At 38.6% G+C, this 16,778-nt stretch overlaps 1 protein-coding gene across 2 annotated transcripts; it reads left to right on the top strand.

Moving 5' to 3' along the window:
• Nucleotides 1-495: 495 nt before the first annotated feature.
• LOC127799190 (extensin-2-like) lies at nt 496-2,539 on the top strand. Of its 2 annotated transcripts, XM_052332977.1 has the most exons (3): nt 496-1,702; nt 1,784-1,921; nt 2,255-2,539. In XM_052332977.1, exons 1-2 carry the CDS (start codon nt 550-552, stop codon nt 1,903-1,905), a joined length of 1,275 nt encoding a protein of 424 aa, XP_052188937.1. In that variant the 5' UTR covers nt 496-549; the 3' UTR covers nt 1,906-1,921; nt 2,255-2,539. The 2 variants fall into 2 exon arrangements, with proteins under 2 accessions (XP_052188937.1, XP_052188936.1); XM_052332976.1 differs by having other exon boundaries at nt 497-1,921.
• Nucleotides 2,540-16,778: the final 14,239 nt, after the last annotated feature.

Here is a 16,778-nt window from a genome sequence, read left to right as displayed (position 1 = left end):
GACTTTGTAGGAGAGAGAGAGAGGGAAAATCAAGCCGCCTGGTCCCCGCCCCAAAAATTCATGAAGAGCTGAGCATCTTCTCGATCCCAAGCTTTTCAAAGATCTCCACTCAATTATATATAAATATAAATACAGATCACAGACAGAAGAAACTTCCCAGTATTGAACAATTTCATTACAAAGTTCAAAACTCACCTTCTCTCTCTCTCTCTCTCTCCCTCTCTCTCTCAATATTACTTTATTCTTGAGATGATGTGGTTTCCATGCATCCTCTTCACACACATCCAGACAACTCTACTTTAATCCCTACCCTAGTCAAACTTATCCAGGCTGGAAACTTCATTTTTCATGTACATATAATTTTCATTATTAATCATCTACGTACTGATGTCTCTTTCACACTGTTCCAGCTAATAATCACAGTATTTACTATGATTAGTTAGTTAATTTAGTGATGACTGGGTAAATGCCTAAACTATATAAAGGGCTGGGGGAGGCTTAAGCTGAAGAGCAGAAGCAAATACCCATTTCACTTAAACCATAGTGAAGATGGGAACGAAGGCAACTAGGAGGCCTTCAATGGCCTCCCTCTTTTCCACACTTGTAGTGGCCATAGTGTCTCTCTCCTGCTTGCCGGCTCAAACCACCGCCAACTACTATTATTCATCTCCTCCGCCGCCGGTGCATTACTTGCCACCACATCATCATCCCTACAAGTACAAATCTCCACCCCCGCCGTCTCCGATCTACAACTCTCCACCACCTCCAACTCCAGAATACAAGTCACCACCACCACCACCCAAGAAACCTTATGTTTACAAGTCTCCTCCCCCACCACCTCCAGTTTACAAGTCGCCGCCACCACCACCACCCAAGAAACCTTATGTTTACAAGTCTCCTCCCCCGCCACCTCCAGTTTACAAGTCTCCTCCTCCTCCGGTGTACAAGTCACCACCACCACCACCCAAGAAACCTTATGTTTACAAGTCTCCTCCCCCACCACCTCCAGTTTACAAGTCGCCGCCACCACCACCACCCAAGAAACCCTACATTTATAAGTCTCCTCCCCCGCCACCTCCAGTTTACAAGTCTCCTCCTCCTCCGGTGTACAAGTCACCACCACCACCCAAGAAACCTTACATTTACAAATCTCCTCCACCGCCACCTCCAGTTTACAAGTCTCCACCACCTCCACCACCCAAGAAGCCCTATATTTACAAGTCTCCTCCCCCGCCACCTCCTGTCTATAAGTCTCCTCCTCCTCCAGTGTATAAGTCACCACCGCCACCCAAGAAACCTTACATTTACAAATCTCCTCCACCACCACCTCCAGTCTACAAGTCTCCACCGCCTCCACCACCCAAGAAGCCCTACATTTACAAGTCTCCTCCCCCACCTCCTCCAGTCTACAAGTCTCCTCCTCCTCCAGTGTATAAGTCACCACCACCACCCAAGAAACCTTACATTTACAAGTCTCCTCCACCACCGCCTCCAGTCCACAAGTCTCCACCGCCTCCACCACCCAAGAAGCCTTACAAGTACTCATCTCCTCCCCCTCCACCCTACAAGTATAAGTCTCCTCCTCCACCCCCTCCGGTTTACAAGTATAAGTCCCCACCACCTCCAATTCACAAGCCACCACCGCACCATTACCACTATAAGTCTCCTCCTCCACCCGTTTACAAGTACAAGTCCCCACCACCTCCGGTTCACAACCCACCACCGCACCATTACCACTATAAGTCTCCTCCTCCACCCGTTTACAAGTACAAGTCCCCACCACCTCCGGTTCACAACCCACCACCGCACCATTACCACTATAAATCTCCCCCTCCACCTCCGGTGCACAAGCCAGCACCACATCCTTACTACTATTATTCTCCTCCTCCTCCCCATCACTACTAAGAAATGGCTTTCACAGGTAAGCTTATAACTTCACATATGCATGACCCCATTTTGCCAGTGTCATCACTTCATGAGAGATTCAGCATAGGAAAATGACATTCACGAAGAATTTCCTTGCAGCAAATTCATATAAAACGAAACTAGTATTTCCTCAATTATGAATTACGTATTTTGATGTGTTTTTCTCTAAGTAATCAACCAAATTTGTATGTATGTTCTTGAATAGTCAACATATATATATGTGTGCGTGTACATGATTGTTCGAACTTCATGCTTATTGCTTGGTTATAAAAATATGTACCAATGGAATCCAATGACAATACGACAATTATATATAATGTTCTTGCAGGAAAGGAGGGCACTTCAAATAAAGAAACTCAGAGTTGCAGAGCATCAAATTAAGAGACAGAATCAGATCGCGTGGCAACAAGGGAAAGAAGAAGGAGAAGAAATTAAAAACCCATTAGAAATAATATTTTAATATATTTATTAATGATCATTGTCGTACCCATCCCATGCATGTACTTGTGTGTCAGACTCCCTTCGCGTGTAAAAGTTTTAACCTCTCGACAAATTGCGGAGGTCACCTTTTCATTAATAAGAATAATGAGCTTTCCAATTTTTCTCCTGTCAATTGTATGTTGTATCCTTGTTTTCTCAAAATTATATGACAATATATATTACATATATGTCAGCATTAACATGAGTAGTGTTTATGATATATATATTATAAAAATTTTAATTATGCGCGACATCTATCCTATTAACTACAAGTTGATCAATATTTGTCAATGATTAGACCATCACATATAATTGAAAATTTGTCCTGCAAATGCCAAAAATATAATAATTATAAAATATGTACATATTTATAATCATATATATGTTATTGATAATTGTTCTCGCCTCATAATATATGTGACTATACACACACACACACACATTATGATCCAAAAATATATGTTCTCGCCTTAGCTACATTCTCGTAGACTTTCCATTCTTGACTACTGTCCCCGAATCATTGGTTTTCTGCCATTGATGATGCTCGTTGTAGCCTGGTTTATTGTCCGATCTCCAGGACTCGCCATGTTTCTCTGTTCGCTTTTGCTTGTATGGATCCAGCTCTCCCATTCCCTTATTCTTGCTGTTCTTTGTTGGTATTAATTGCACGTTTAGTGAAAAACAAAAGAAAGTTGGTAGTAGAGGAATATATAAGTCGAGTTGATTTGTATTGCCCTTTGTTATACAATTGAAGCAATCAAGGTAGGTTATGAATAATTTAGACTTAGATAGAAATATCAAAGCATTTTATACCATTAGATTTGAACTAAATTTACTTGAAAAACGTTGAGTTGGTTTAAGATAGAACCATAGTCCCATTACTCTCTCTCTCCAACCTTTGATTAATTAATGACAGAATATGGTACGTACAGATGGCATATAAGATCAACCAATATTACTTTTTTAAGTTTTATTCTACAACGTATTACTTTAAATTTGACGAGACTCGTGTATTATATATGGGAAAGGTCAATTTTACGCAACTTCATCATATTACTAAATAAATAGGCTACTTCGTCTGCTTAAACCTGTAATTTTTAAATCACAATAAAACAACTTTACTGTTGCTCCAAGACTCATATTTTCAGAAAAAAATTCATTATTCATTAAAGGTATGAAGACCCATGATCAAACTATACATGGAGTTGAAAGAAGTGATCCAAACCAAACAAAAGCGGACTCTCACAGAGGAAGGGTTGGTTGATTCACAGGTTTTTGTATCTTTGACGACGTACGCGTCTACTAGCTGGGTGGAGCTCATCCATGGCGGGCACTGGTTGTGCTTCAACACAAACCATTTTTTTTTTCTTTTATTTGGGCAGGGGGCCAGATCAACCATATATAATATTATTATTAGTTCACTTTCCAAACAAAATGTGAAATATGTATATGTGTGTGTGTGGTGCAAGTTGCAGCAAAATGGGCATCTTTAGAGTTTTTAAATTCTTTTTGGTTTGCTTTTTAATATTGGTGGATATGAAACTCATCAGTTGCCGGCATGAATTTTATATATATGGCGGTGGAGAGAACAGTCCAAATTTCGACTAATCCTACCGACGAAAAATGTTTCATATCTATAGATGGATAATGATATATACTCCAATTTTTAGAGTCCAAACTTAGATAGAAGAGGCGAAACACACAACTTAAATTAGTGACTGGTGATTTGCTTCTTAATCTGTAAACTTTAAATTACGGACGTTAATTATCTCCTCCTTATGCGTAACTAGTTTTGAAATAAATGAGGTAGAGTGGTACATGTTTTAATAATTTTGGGCGGCCTTCAATTATTTTTACCAGTGGCTGCACTATATGACATCCGGCCCATCATTATTAGTATCTACTGTTCTATGGCCTAGGCATCAATAATTTTCACGTCAAAATTCACCCCTTATGCTGAAATTTTATTTTTATTATGCACTATCACTCGTGTTCCAATTGAACTCAGGTCATCATGAGGGAGGTAAACCGTGTGTCATACTGTTTGCTAGTCATACTGTTTATAAGTTTAAACATAAACAAATCCACGATATTATCATTAATGACTCTCATGCCTTACAAGAAGCATAGGGGTAGAGGCTTCTGAACTGAAGAAGATAAATTATCTCAGAACCACACACACACAGGCTTCAATTAGAGAAGTTTCCTCCTCACGGGGGATAAAATAACTAATAAATGTGATTTTTACCACAAATTGACTCTTCTGCAGTAATTATAAGATAAGATTGCCCTTTTAAATGGGACATCAAAATCATAAATTTAAATTATATATAAAAATAAAATTCTTACTTAGTCAGAATAAGATTTCGTATACAAATAATCCAAACATCTCTTGGAACCTTCTAAATAAACATCTATGCAAAAAATTAAAAAAAAAATTATCTATCTAAAAATTTGTCGGATTCAAACTAAGCTCATTAATTTTTTATATATTATATGAGTTTGAAAAGAGTTTTATACCTTTTTTTTCATAAGTTTTAAAATTTTTGGATATTATAAGATTGATTTCAAATTTATTTATGTAGAACATATAAAAGTAGGGTTATTTTTATATTTCTTTAAATCTTCAATATAAATAATATAATAAAAAAATCTCAATTATAAAAAATAGATGTATTTCAAAACATGCTCTAATGAGTGCATAAATGAGCTTATAAACAAGTTTGTTCATGAGTCTAAGCAAACTCAACACCTTACTTTTAAAAGTGAGGTCCTTTATTAAATAAACTTAAAAAAATATTTAACTAAATAAATAAACTTAAACCACTTTTATAATTAATCGAATTTCAAAAGAAATGATGTTCACTTGTAATCTAAAAAAAAAAAAATTAAATTTAAAAATAATGGCAAACAGATAGTGGTTGATTGCGTGAGATACTTGGATAATCGGATTTGGGTTGAAGAAAAACAAGAAAAGATATAGTAATTAGGTGTAGACTGAAGACTTATAATAAAAATGTTTGATGGGCTGGGGGCAATTCTTCTTATCAATTAATGCATTTCTGTGGCCAATTTCAAACAATCAAATACACATGTCCGCTTTATTTGAAAGGGTACAATAACACCCATGATTTGGTCTTATATGGCTGAAAGTAAGCGTGATTATAATTTGGGTTAAATTCCAGAATTGAAAAATTAGATTATAATTAAGTATATGAATATAAAATCAAATTAATATAAGCCCCTTTTCTTTAAAATTACCTTTCTTTCATAATTTAATTCAAATTGATATAAAACCCAATTATCCTCACACAGAAATTAACATGTTTAAATAATAGACTATAATAACTTTTTTGTGTGATTAAAATTTAAATTTCTTTTAGAAAATTAGATTTATGTACAAATTTTTGTATGTTAAATTATTTGGTACGTGTGTAATTAATGAATAATTACATGTACCAAGTGAACTTATCTAATTAGAATATACTAAATAACAACAACTTTGAAGTTATGAATTAACTAAATTATCACCTATAGATATGGGGCCTAAAGATTTGACGATGGAAGTACGTTGAATTTTGTTATCATCTAGGCCAAGGACGACGAGACAAGTTTACAGTACTCTCAATCAATCTTGTTTAAGTTGAAAATTTTGCATATTTTAGATTTTTCTTCTCTTCTATGGGACACAGTATTACGTGAAGCTTTGATTGTTGGAATTTTCAAAAGTTCTTAATTACTAAATGGACCACTTCACCTAAGCTATTTGATATAATTATTATTCTTCAAAAAAAAAAAGGGAAAAATAACACATCAGTTTTGACTTATATGTATTTGTTCTTTCAATTTTAATTGGAAAAAACTGAAGTAGCGTGGAAGAAGACATGCTTTTATTATAAGTTGAAAGTCCTTTAAGACTTGTTATATGCCTTAATTACTGTGATGAATACGAGGTCAACTTGCATGCATGTTACTAATTTTTTGATCGTATAGTATAGATTAATGTATTAGCTTACAAATTATCTGCAATGGCAATACATATATTATTATATGTAGCCTTGGTCGACAACCATTAGGTCTTCTCTTTCTCTCTCTCATCACTAGAGATGTCGGAGGTTCAGCCCTTCAACCTCTTTTCAATTTTTTATTTCACTTTATCTTTATTTAATAATTTGATAGGATTAGTATTAAATTATTTTAATTATAATTTAATTAATGAGAGAATGTTCTGGCAATTATAAAAAATGTACGTAGAGATTAATTTGATTGGAAACAAACCTTTTTGCCACAGTAATATTGTTCCAGGTGTAAGTACTTGAGACAACAGTTTAAAGAACAGGCATGTTTGGGTAGGAGCCATTATATGGTAACTTGGGAATATCTGTGCCTCTTCCCTCCAAACTGTAACGCACCCCATTGTTTTTACATTACATTTTTTCGTTTATATTACACCCTGGACTCCTCCCCCTTAATTACTTCTACAAGCACTTTCCATTGCTGCATCAACCAGGAACGAATATGGGGGAGAGCTGCCCCCATATGTATAAGTCATTTCAGTTCTCCTCTCCCCCAAATAGTTCAGATCCACATGATAGATCTGGGGGAGGGCTGGGGCAGGCACGGGCATCAACCCGCCCCCCCTTATTTTTAAACACTCTTTAAATACTGGGATCCGTGAAATACTATGTAAGAGTCCTCAATTAATTAACGTATTTCTCCTAATTAAGTAAACTTAGTACGGAAAATAGAGTTTTCTTTGCGGATACGTTTGGTCTGATGAGAGGAGCAGTCTTCAAGAATGGCACTATGATTCTGAAAGGAAAGAAAGCGCAAAAAGTCAATTGGAATCCCAGAAAACAAGAAATACAGAGAGAAACTGGTTGTTATAAATCAATCTGTGACAAATGGACAAGAAACGCTGTCCATTTGTACTGTATGTACATCATGCATGCTTCTTCCTTAAAGACATAATTTACTCCTTGTGCAGTCTGTCTTCGCCAATCTACTGAAAATATATATATCAATTCCTTAATATAACCATATCTTAATTATATATAAGATTTTATTCACTTTGACTCAAAAATCTCGTAAACGTAACTTTATATAATTTAACTTTAAAAGGAAGTAGTATCACATAAAACAAAGCGAGGCGGCTCATAGCCTAAAGTTAATTACCTCAATGTAATATTGCCCCAAATAATAATTCCTTCATAGTTGTATCTACTCTACAGGCATCCAGTAATTAAGATGCATGAAGCAAAATGATGAAAGCTGCCTAGTGGGTGTTAAAAGCAAGTACTTCCGGACAATAATTTTGGGGGCCTCAAATAGGGTGACATGATGAATGATGATAGATTTAAGTATGTATTTAAAAACTATTATAAACATTATTAAATCCATTGAACCTGGACGTTTTTGATAGTAGTGGTTAAAAGCTTTGCAGCCTCCCCCGCAAAAGATTGAATGAATTAGCAGAGACAGACATGATGGATGTGAGAGAGGTGCCCCTCAGCGGAGTGTTTTTTTTTTTCCTTTTTTTCCTTTTCCCAATCAATCAAGCAGAAACAGACAAGAGATCAACGTTGTTGCGCTCCATTTTGTTTGAAAAATATAGATATATAATAAAGTCTGGTTGTGGAAAATAGGGCCACTTCTTCTTCATCTACTGGCTACTCATTCATGGTTAAGATGGATTGTGCATTGAGTGAATGATTGAGGAAGAATACAAACTCTGAATATCCCCTATCTTTCTTAGCACTTGCCCTATCTTTCTTTCTTTCTTTCTTTCTTTCCCATCCCATCCCAGTATTGGGACCATAAAGCAATTAACATGCCTGCCACCTAATTACCCAAAATTCTCAAGCATTCAAAACATGCGTGTGTGATTATGTACAACATTAATTATATAAACAAATCAATGAAAAGTTCTCCTTGCTTTGAATTGTCCTTTGATTATGAAGCTTTTAACTAATTTAATGGATGAAGCAAAGAACCAATTAGCTGATTTTTTTCTTGGGAGCAGGTGAATGCTTCTGTTCTGTCATGCCACTTGTTGATTATCGAATGTGACGGATTATCTTCTCAAAGACCCACCAATTCGCCTTCCCTTTTTTATTTGGCCACCTAACACTTAACACATCTTCACAAACGGATTTCTCTTCCTTCCATTATCAATTCTGGCCCCCTTGGAATTAAGCCAATAAATTTTAATGTCAAAAAGGGTACTGTGTGTAATTCCAATATACTTCAGGGATTAAGTGTAATTAGATATCCTTTTAACCATCTAAATCAAGGTAGTCCTTGCAGGCTTTGTGGCATATTAATCACATAAAATTCATCAATATTGAAGAAGCCTTTAGGGGTTATATATATACATAGTAATTAAGATATGAAGGCTATTTATTAAAGTTTATTAATTACCTAAACATTTTCTCTTCTTTTAATTTTAAAAATGCACATTTATGTATCCTAATTAACCAAGACATTTATGTATACCTAATCCTCCATTTTCAGCCGACATAGTCAAAGTGATTTAGAAAAGCTAATTTCTTTAAATGAAATGATATATGCCCTGTAATTAATACTAATTAAAACTTTAAGTAATTACTAATCACGTTTAATGATAGACACAATTAACTTGACTAGTTTTTAAATGCAAAAAAAAATAAATAAATAAATAACACTGATTCAAGCCCATTTTTTTAGAAAATTTAATTAGAGATTATGAAATGTTAGTTTGTATTATTCCTCTACGCATCCAACCAATATTATATCTTATTAGGATCTAGTTAACAATGTAATTCATCTTTTCACTTCAAATTATGAATTTTGTCACATAAATTGAGGAATTGAAGCTTGATTGTACTAATTAATCTCACCTTACAACAAAAGAAAATAGAAAAAAAAATAACAATTAAATTAGGCGCATATATAAATGTATACTATTTGTCTTCCATTACCTCTCTCTGAACAACTAACTAAGATAAGTGGGAATTGCATATATTTAATTGAAAGAGTGTTAAGTACTCTTCTCTATCCTCAACCCATCCATGCATAGAGAGATGTGAAAACCCAACTACAGTAACTGATCATAAAGAGGACCCAGTTCACAAATCTTTAATACTGTACTAGTTGCAATGGCAGTGGAGATGACAAATGATTATTGGCTCAAAAATTTTAATATGAAGTGTAAAATAAGTTATTATATTTTAGTTAAAATTTAATTGATCATTGTATTTAAAAAAAAATCAAATAAACTATTGAATTTTTAATTTGGAGTCAATTTGAGTCTTGTCTTTTTTAAAAGTGACAAATAAGTCACTATATTTTCATATTATGATCACATTAACTATGATCACATGTTTTCTTAATTCTATTAATAAAGTTAACTCTACCTCTAATTAAATTAAAAAATCTCTTCACACAGTGCAAATACCTAAATCAAACCTCAAATCTAAATTAGAAAAACTCAACAAATTGTAATTTATGTTTATTTAACATACAGTGACTAATTTGACTCTAAATCTTAAAGTATAATAATTTATTTGACCATTTAAAGATGCAATACCCATTTCTAGCTCTAAAATTATAGTAGGTGATCTTCACCCAAAAATTTTAAAGTACAGATTGGTGCAACAAGTGGCTGACAAATTGTTTATATTTATACAAAATATATGCACATAATAATGCCAGCGTAAGTAGGACCAGCTGGATTCATACAAGTCAATGGTCAAAGTTTGTAATGATGAGTGCAAAGGAGCTCCCATTTTGGGACTTCACGTTTCTAAATCTTATTTAGGCTTTACTAAGAGTAGGATAGGGTAAACCCGCCCGCCCATATAGGTTAGGGAGACAAAATCGAGGTTTGGTGGAGTTAAAGTACATATAAATATAGATAATTAGGGTTGGTGCAAAAGCTTGATGCAATAGCAGAACTCAACACGTTTCTGGTCATATATATATATACACACACACATATATATTTGCTTTTGATGATTAATAATCCATTTGAAGGAGACTGTATAAAATATGGCATCAAAGTCAGAGGTGAATACAAGGGAGTAGTAAACCAAAAAATTGAAATTGACAAAACTGGAGGCTGGTTTAATAATTGGTTGCATTTACGTGCCTTTAAAGGATGACAAAAGAGATAAAAAGAAATACTTAATATATATGACGACTCTCAATAATTAAAAAAATATAATTTTTAATTTTTAATATATAAATTAATATTTAATATTTTAAATATTAAAAATTATTATTTTAATTTTTTACCGTATCTATGAGTAAAATAAATAATTATTTATGCTATTGTTATAGGTAATTTCTGAACCACTTCTTATAGATCGGACTCAACCGAGCAAGCCGGCCCAATATCTTGAAGGCTAATGGGCCTAAGGCCGAGTTCTGAAACCCGAGTTCTGATAGCGAGGGTGAACGACCTCCCAGCAATGCCTTTAGCTCGCTGGCCAATCCGATCAACTCGCAGGAAAAAAAAGCTGCGTAATAATCGGAGGCAGTGCCCACCTGCCTTATCAAAAGCAAACCCAATCCCTGATAATATGGAATCTATTCTCGATTTTGTGGAGCTGATAAGGAAAAATTATCTCTATAATATTATCCTTCTATATTTAGAAGTCATTCAAATTGTAAACACCCCACTCTATAAATAGGGGTCAAAAAATCATTGTATAGACATGATCAATTACATACTGTTACTCTGCTAAAATTATCAGAGAATAGTCGCGGAGTAGGCATCATTCTGGCCAAACCACATAAAAAACTCTCTTGCGTATCGTTTGTTATTTTGTGCTATTTGTTTTTTCTCTTTGTATTCGCATTTACTTTATCAGTGCAAGCCGACGGATCACGGTCGATCAATTCTAAACGTCAACATTTTGGCTCTAGAGGAAGGAGCCGCTCTGATCGATAGCAACGACAAGAGGAAGAAACGCGAGGAGTTCTGAAGTGGTGGTCAACCAACCTAAAGACCATGTTAGCCAACCTCCGGAAGTTCCACCAGTCGGGGGCACAGTTGTAACTGCTGCAACCGCTTCTGTTCCCCCATTGGTTAGAGCCGCCTCAAGTATCCCCTCATGGGTTCATTGTTAGTCTATGACCCCTGTCTTAGGGATAGAGGTGATTCAGGCCTAGCAACAACGTCAGCAGGAATTGGAGAACATAATCATGCAACTCACGGATGCAGTTAGGGCGTTGGCCCAATCACAGGTTCAAATGGTCCAAAAATAGGTAGAGGTTGCACCATCCGGAGGTGTCCTATAGCCTCGGGATGAAAGACCCACTCCAGATAAAAGGAAAGGTAGAGGAACATCACGACGAGCTGGATCCATGCATTCCTAGAACTCACGGTCCAAGAGATCGGAGGAGCGACGATCTCGAGTAAAAGAACTGGAGGCATATCCCACAAAAATGAGGGTGAGAGCAAATCGTTAGGAGATCGCCGTGAAGAGATTCATGAAGGGAGTCGGCGACGTGGGGATTCGCGTCCAGGGGGGAGCTCGGCCAGGATCAATCCAGGTCTCGCCACATACCACAACTCGCCAGATCTTACGAATAGGAGATGACATATGCCACGAAATCGCTATTCGCCAAAGCGAGGTAACGGATGGGAGAGGCGATCTCTCCCCGAACGATCTGTGGATCAAAACCCAATCGTGGAGGAATTACTGGAAAAGGTCCAACAATTGGAGGCGCGACATGGAGCACACGATTGGAGGGGAGACCGCAATGAGGGGACCCCGTTCTCCAGGGAAATCGAATTGAGCCTCTCCCTCGCAGATTCAAGATCCCTAACATACCTCATTACAATGGAAATGGCGACCCATATGACCATCTGGATGTTTTCAATGTCCAAATGGACTTACAGACCTCTAGCTTGTTGGTGAAATGCTGAGTATTTCCCGCAACCCTGGGGGACATACCTTGGACATGGTTAAGAAGTCTTCATCCTCGCAATATATGTAGTTGGGAGGAGTGTCAGTGGAGGTTCATCAACTAGTACAGATCGCTTCGGAGACAGCTCGCTCCAACATGTCACATCGCTACAATTTTCCAGCAATCCAGCAAATCCTTGAAGGATTATATAGAGAGGTTCAGGGGCGAGGTCAATAATGTTGAGAACCCATCAGACGAGAGTATTCTGATTGCGATATCTGCGGGGCTTCGAAAAGATGAGAAGCTCTATGAGAGCATCTATAAGTCTCCTGTAAGGGACTTGGGTGAGTTCTACGAGTGAGTTGCGAAGGAGATTAGATGGGAGGAAACTTTTGGCTCGAATAAGCCCAGTAACCAAAAGGATGGAGATGGAAGCACTAACTAGAATAAGAAGCGGGGCAATGGAGACAATGATAGAGAAGGCTGGCGGGGGGGGGGGCAAAATCTTAATGATCAGGTCGCAAAGAAAGCAAGGAACGAGCAAGGAAGCGAGCAACCTCCATGCTGAGGTCGCTATGAGAACTATAGTATCATGTCTGACACACAGGATTGGATCTTCGCTGCTGAGAAGAACATGGAGGATTTTAGGAGGCTTAATCCCATAAGGACTCCTAACAGATTCAGGAACAAGGATAAGTTCTGCATCTACCACAACGAGGCATGGCACAACACCTCCGAGTGCTAGGCATTGAAGGACGCAATTGAGGAATTGATCAGGAGAGGTCGCTTGTGTGATTATGTGGTGCGACCAGGAGATTAGCATTCCCAACAACTGACTCAACCAGAGCCTTGTCATGTTCCCGAGCAGGACCAGGTGCCTGCAATAAGAACTATCTTTACTATTCATGGTGGGTCTCATATCGTAAGAACGTCTAACAGGTCACATGAACGCTATGTGCGAGAGACCGGTCACCTATTGCTCACCAAATACGACGGACATGAGGGACCATCCAAGAAGTCTAGGTCAGCCCCCGCTGACATCATCTTCACAAAAGAAGACAACAGAGACGTGCACTGGCCTCACAACGATGCTCTTGTGGTCCGAGCTTAAATTGGTAACGTTAAAGTGCGGAGAATTATGGTAGACTCAAGTAGCTCGATAATTGTGATGTATAGGAAATGTTTCATCAGATGGGCCTGGGGATGGATTAGCTGATGGCGTCCCCAGAGCTGCTTTATGGTTTTATCGAAGACGCAGTAATTTTGATGGGGTGTATTAGACTCCCACTTACTGTTGGGGACTCGGACCACCAGTCCACCATGATGGCAGATTTCTTGATCATCGACTGCCCCTCGGCTTATAATGTTGTCATGGGGAGACCCGTAATGAACGATCTAACTATGGTCGCCTCGACTAGAGCACTGGCAATCAAATTCCCAACTCCGAATGGGACTGGGTGCATAAGAGATGAGCAATATTCAGTAAGATGTTGCTATAAAGAGGCGGTAAGAATAGGGTTGAAAGGAAAGAAAGTTAATGTTATCTTAGGAGGGGGCCCATGAGGCGTAAGTGAGAAAGGAATTAGTCACAACCTTGACCCAAGTGAGGTGGACTGTGACCGAGCCACCGACCCAGTTGGCGAGCTGGAAGATGTTGTGGTCAGCAACGCAGATGCTGAGATGTGTCTCCAGCTGGGTAAGGACCTCGCTCTTAAGGTAAAGACCCAGCTGGTTGAATTTTTGAAGGCAAACCTAGATGTGTTCTCCTAGAATCATGAGTATATGGTGAGAATAAATCCGAATGTAATGCTACACTGGCTCAACATAGACTCCAATCACAGGCCAGTTCTCCAAAAGATGAGGCTTATGGCTGCAAGCCATTATGCGACCCTAAAAGAAGAAGTGGGCAAGCTTCTGGCCAACAAGTTTATCAGAGAAGCTCACTATTCGATTTGGGTAGCTAATCCAGTCCTCGTAAAGAAGAAGAATGGGAAATGGAGGAGATGTGTTGATTTCATGGACTTGAATAAGGCGTGCCCAAAAGATAGCTTTCCTATGCCCAGAATATACCAGCTCATGGACGTAATAGCGGTCACCATCTCCTCAGTTTCTTGGATGCTTATTCTGGGTACAACCAGATCCCTATGAAACCCGAAGACGATGAGCTTACCTCATTTATCATAGATAGAGGGTTATACTGCTACAAAGTGATGTCTTTCGGGCTGAAGAACGTAGGAGCGACCTACCAGTGTGTGGTTAATATGATGTTCGAAGATTTAATCAGGAAAATCATGGAGGTATACGTAGATGATATGTTGGTGAAATCTAAACAGGTTGACGACTATGTTTGCAACCTGGACGAGATGTTCCAGATCTTGAGGAAATATCAAATGAGGCTGAATCCACGCAAGTGCACGTTCGACGTAGCTTCTGAGAAATTCTTGGGCTTCATGGTGAATGAAAAGGGTATTGAGGCCAACCCCGAAAAGATCCGAGCTCTGCTTGACATGAGATCGCCAACCAAAATAAAGGAAGTGCAAAGCTTAAACGTCAAGATCGCTGCCCTTATCAGGTTTGTCTCCAAAGCCTCTGATAAATGTATCACATTCTTTAATGTGTTGAAGCAAGCAAAAAGCTTCTAGTGGACGAAAGAATGTGAAGTCGCCTTTCAATAGCTGAAAGAGTATATGGGACGTGCCCCGCTCATGTCAAAACTGAAGGAATGAGATCATTTGATCGTCTACTTGGGGGGTGTCTCAATATGCCATCAGTGCGGCACTAGTGCGAGAAGAAAACATGGTGCAATACCCAGTGTATTATGCAAACTATAGACTGTTGGATGCGGAAACCAGATATACCCCTATGGAGAAGCTCGCATATTGCTTAGTGGTGGCATCGAGGAAGCTGCACCCCTATTTCCAGGCGTATCAGATTGATGTGTTGACCAAATACCCGCTGAAGTAGGTTCTGTAGAAGACCGATTCTTCTGACTGTTTACTCAAATGGGCAATCAAGATCGCTCAGTTCGACATAGAGTATAAACCAAGGTCAACCATAAAAAGACAGGTGCTAGCAGATTTCATTGCTGAGTTCACTGGCCCAGCAGAGGGGGAGCCTGAATCTTCAGAGAATCCATCCTGGGAATTGTATGTAGATGGGTCTTCCAGCGAGCACGGAGCTGGAGTACTCTTCATAAGCTCGGAGGGGCATAAAATTCTCTATGCGTTGAGATTCAGGTTTAAGGCTACCAATAATGAAGCGAGGTATGAGGCATTGTTGGCAGGATTATGCCTGGTGAGAGAGGTAAAGGCAGAGCGATTATTGGTCTTCAGTGCTCGTGGTGTGCCAAATACGAGGTGAATATCAGGCGAAGGGCTCGAAGATAGTGGCCTACCTCCAGAAAGTTCGGGAGCTAATACACACATTTGAGGGGTGCGAGGTAAACCAAGTGCCAAGGAACTAGAATTCCTATGTCGACGCCCTAGCTCGCTTGGCATCAGCCCAAGATGCAGACTCTTTGGGAGCCATTCTAGTAGAGTTCCTAACAGCACCGAGCACGAAAGGGAAAAGTGAAGTATTGACAATTGCAGTGAGCCCAGACTCGTGGCTGAGGCCTACTGTCGACTACTTACAGGAGGGAAAGTTGCCAGGCAACAAGGTAGAGGTGCATCGTATGCGAGCTCGCGCGCCCAGATACTTCATTCACGATGATATGCTCTACAAAAGGGGGTTCACAACATCGTTGTTGAGGTGCCTTGATGACCCTGACTGCCAAGTGGTTCTCAAAGAGATACATGCAAGTCACTATGGTAACTACGTTGGGGGGTTGTCCTTGGCCCAAAAATCACTTCGCCAAGGATTCTACTGACCTACAATAAAGCAAGACGTCAAAAATCTAGTGAAGATGTGTGACGCATGCCAGAGATTCGCAAAAGTACCACGAGTTCCTGAAGGATTATGAACGAGGAAACAAAGCATGCAACGGAAGCGTTTTAAAATCAAAAACGTTCCTCGTATTGATAAGAATCTAGGAGACTTACTTTTGCGGCGGATTACCGGACGGAATGGAGCGATGGGAGCTTCTTCGCGTGGTGGAGACGACGGCTGTCCTGCTAGCCTTCGGCTCCGTCGCATCAGAACTCAAACGCACCCTTTCGATCTTCCGAAGTATGACTCGAACTCGTGGCCTCTCTTCGGTGAAGAAGAATGAAAAACGACTTAGATGAAAAAACAACTAAAGAGAGATATATATAGGGAGAACCATAGGGTTAAAACCCTAGTGGGCCAAACCCTAATGGGCCAAGATCTTTTAATTAATTTTCTAATTGGGTTAGCCCAATTAATTAATTAAAAACCCTAATGAACTATTATTTTATTCTAGCCCAATGGACCATTCTGAATAAAATAATTCTCTCTCAATGTGATTCATCCAACAAGCCAAATGTATTAAAAAATACATGAGTTACATCGAGCTACCC

The sequence above is a fragment of the Diospyros lotus genome, chromosome 4 (assembly GCF_014633365.1).
Source record: "Diospyros lotus cultivar Yz01 chromosome 4, ASM1463336v1, whole genome shotgun sequence".
Lineage (NCBI taxonomy): Eukaryota > Viridiplantae > Streptophyta > Magnoliopsida > Ericales > Ebenaceae > Diospyros > Diospyros lotus.
Note: the sequence above shows the minus strand (reverse complement) of the source record. Positions and strands in the feature narration are given on the sequence as shown.

Excerpts from the sequence above, each read along its gene's own strand:
- LOC127799190 (XM_052332976.1), top strand. The coding sequence starts at position 550 with ATGGGAACGAAGGCAACTAGGAGGCCTTCAATGGCCTCCCTCTTTTCC.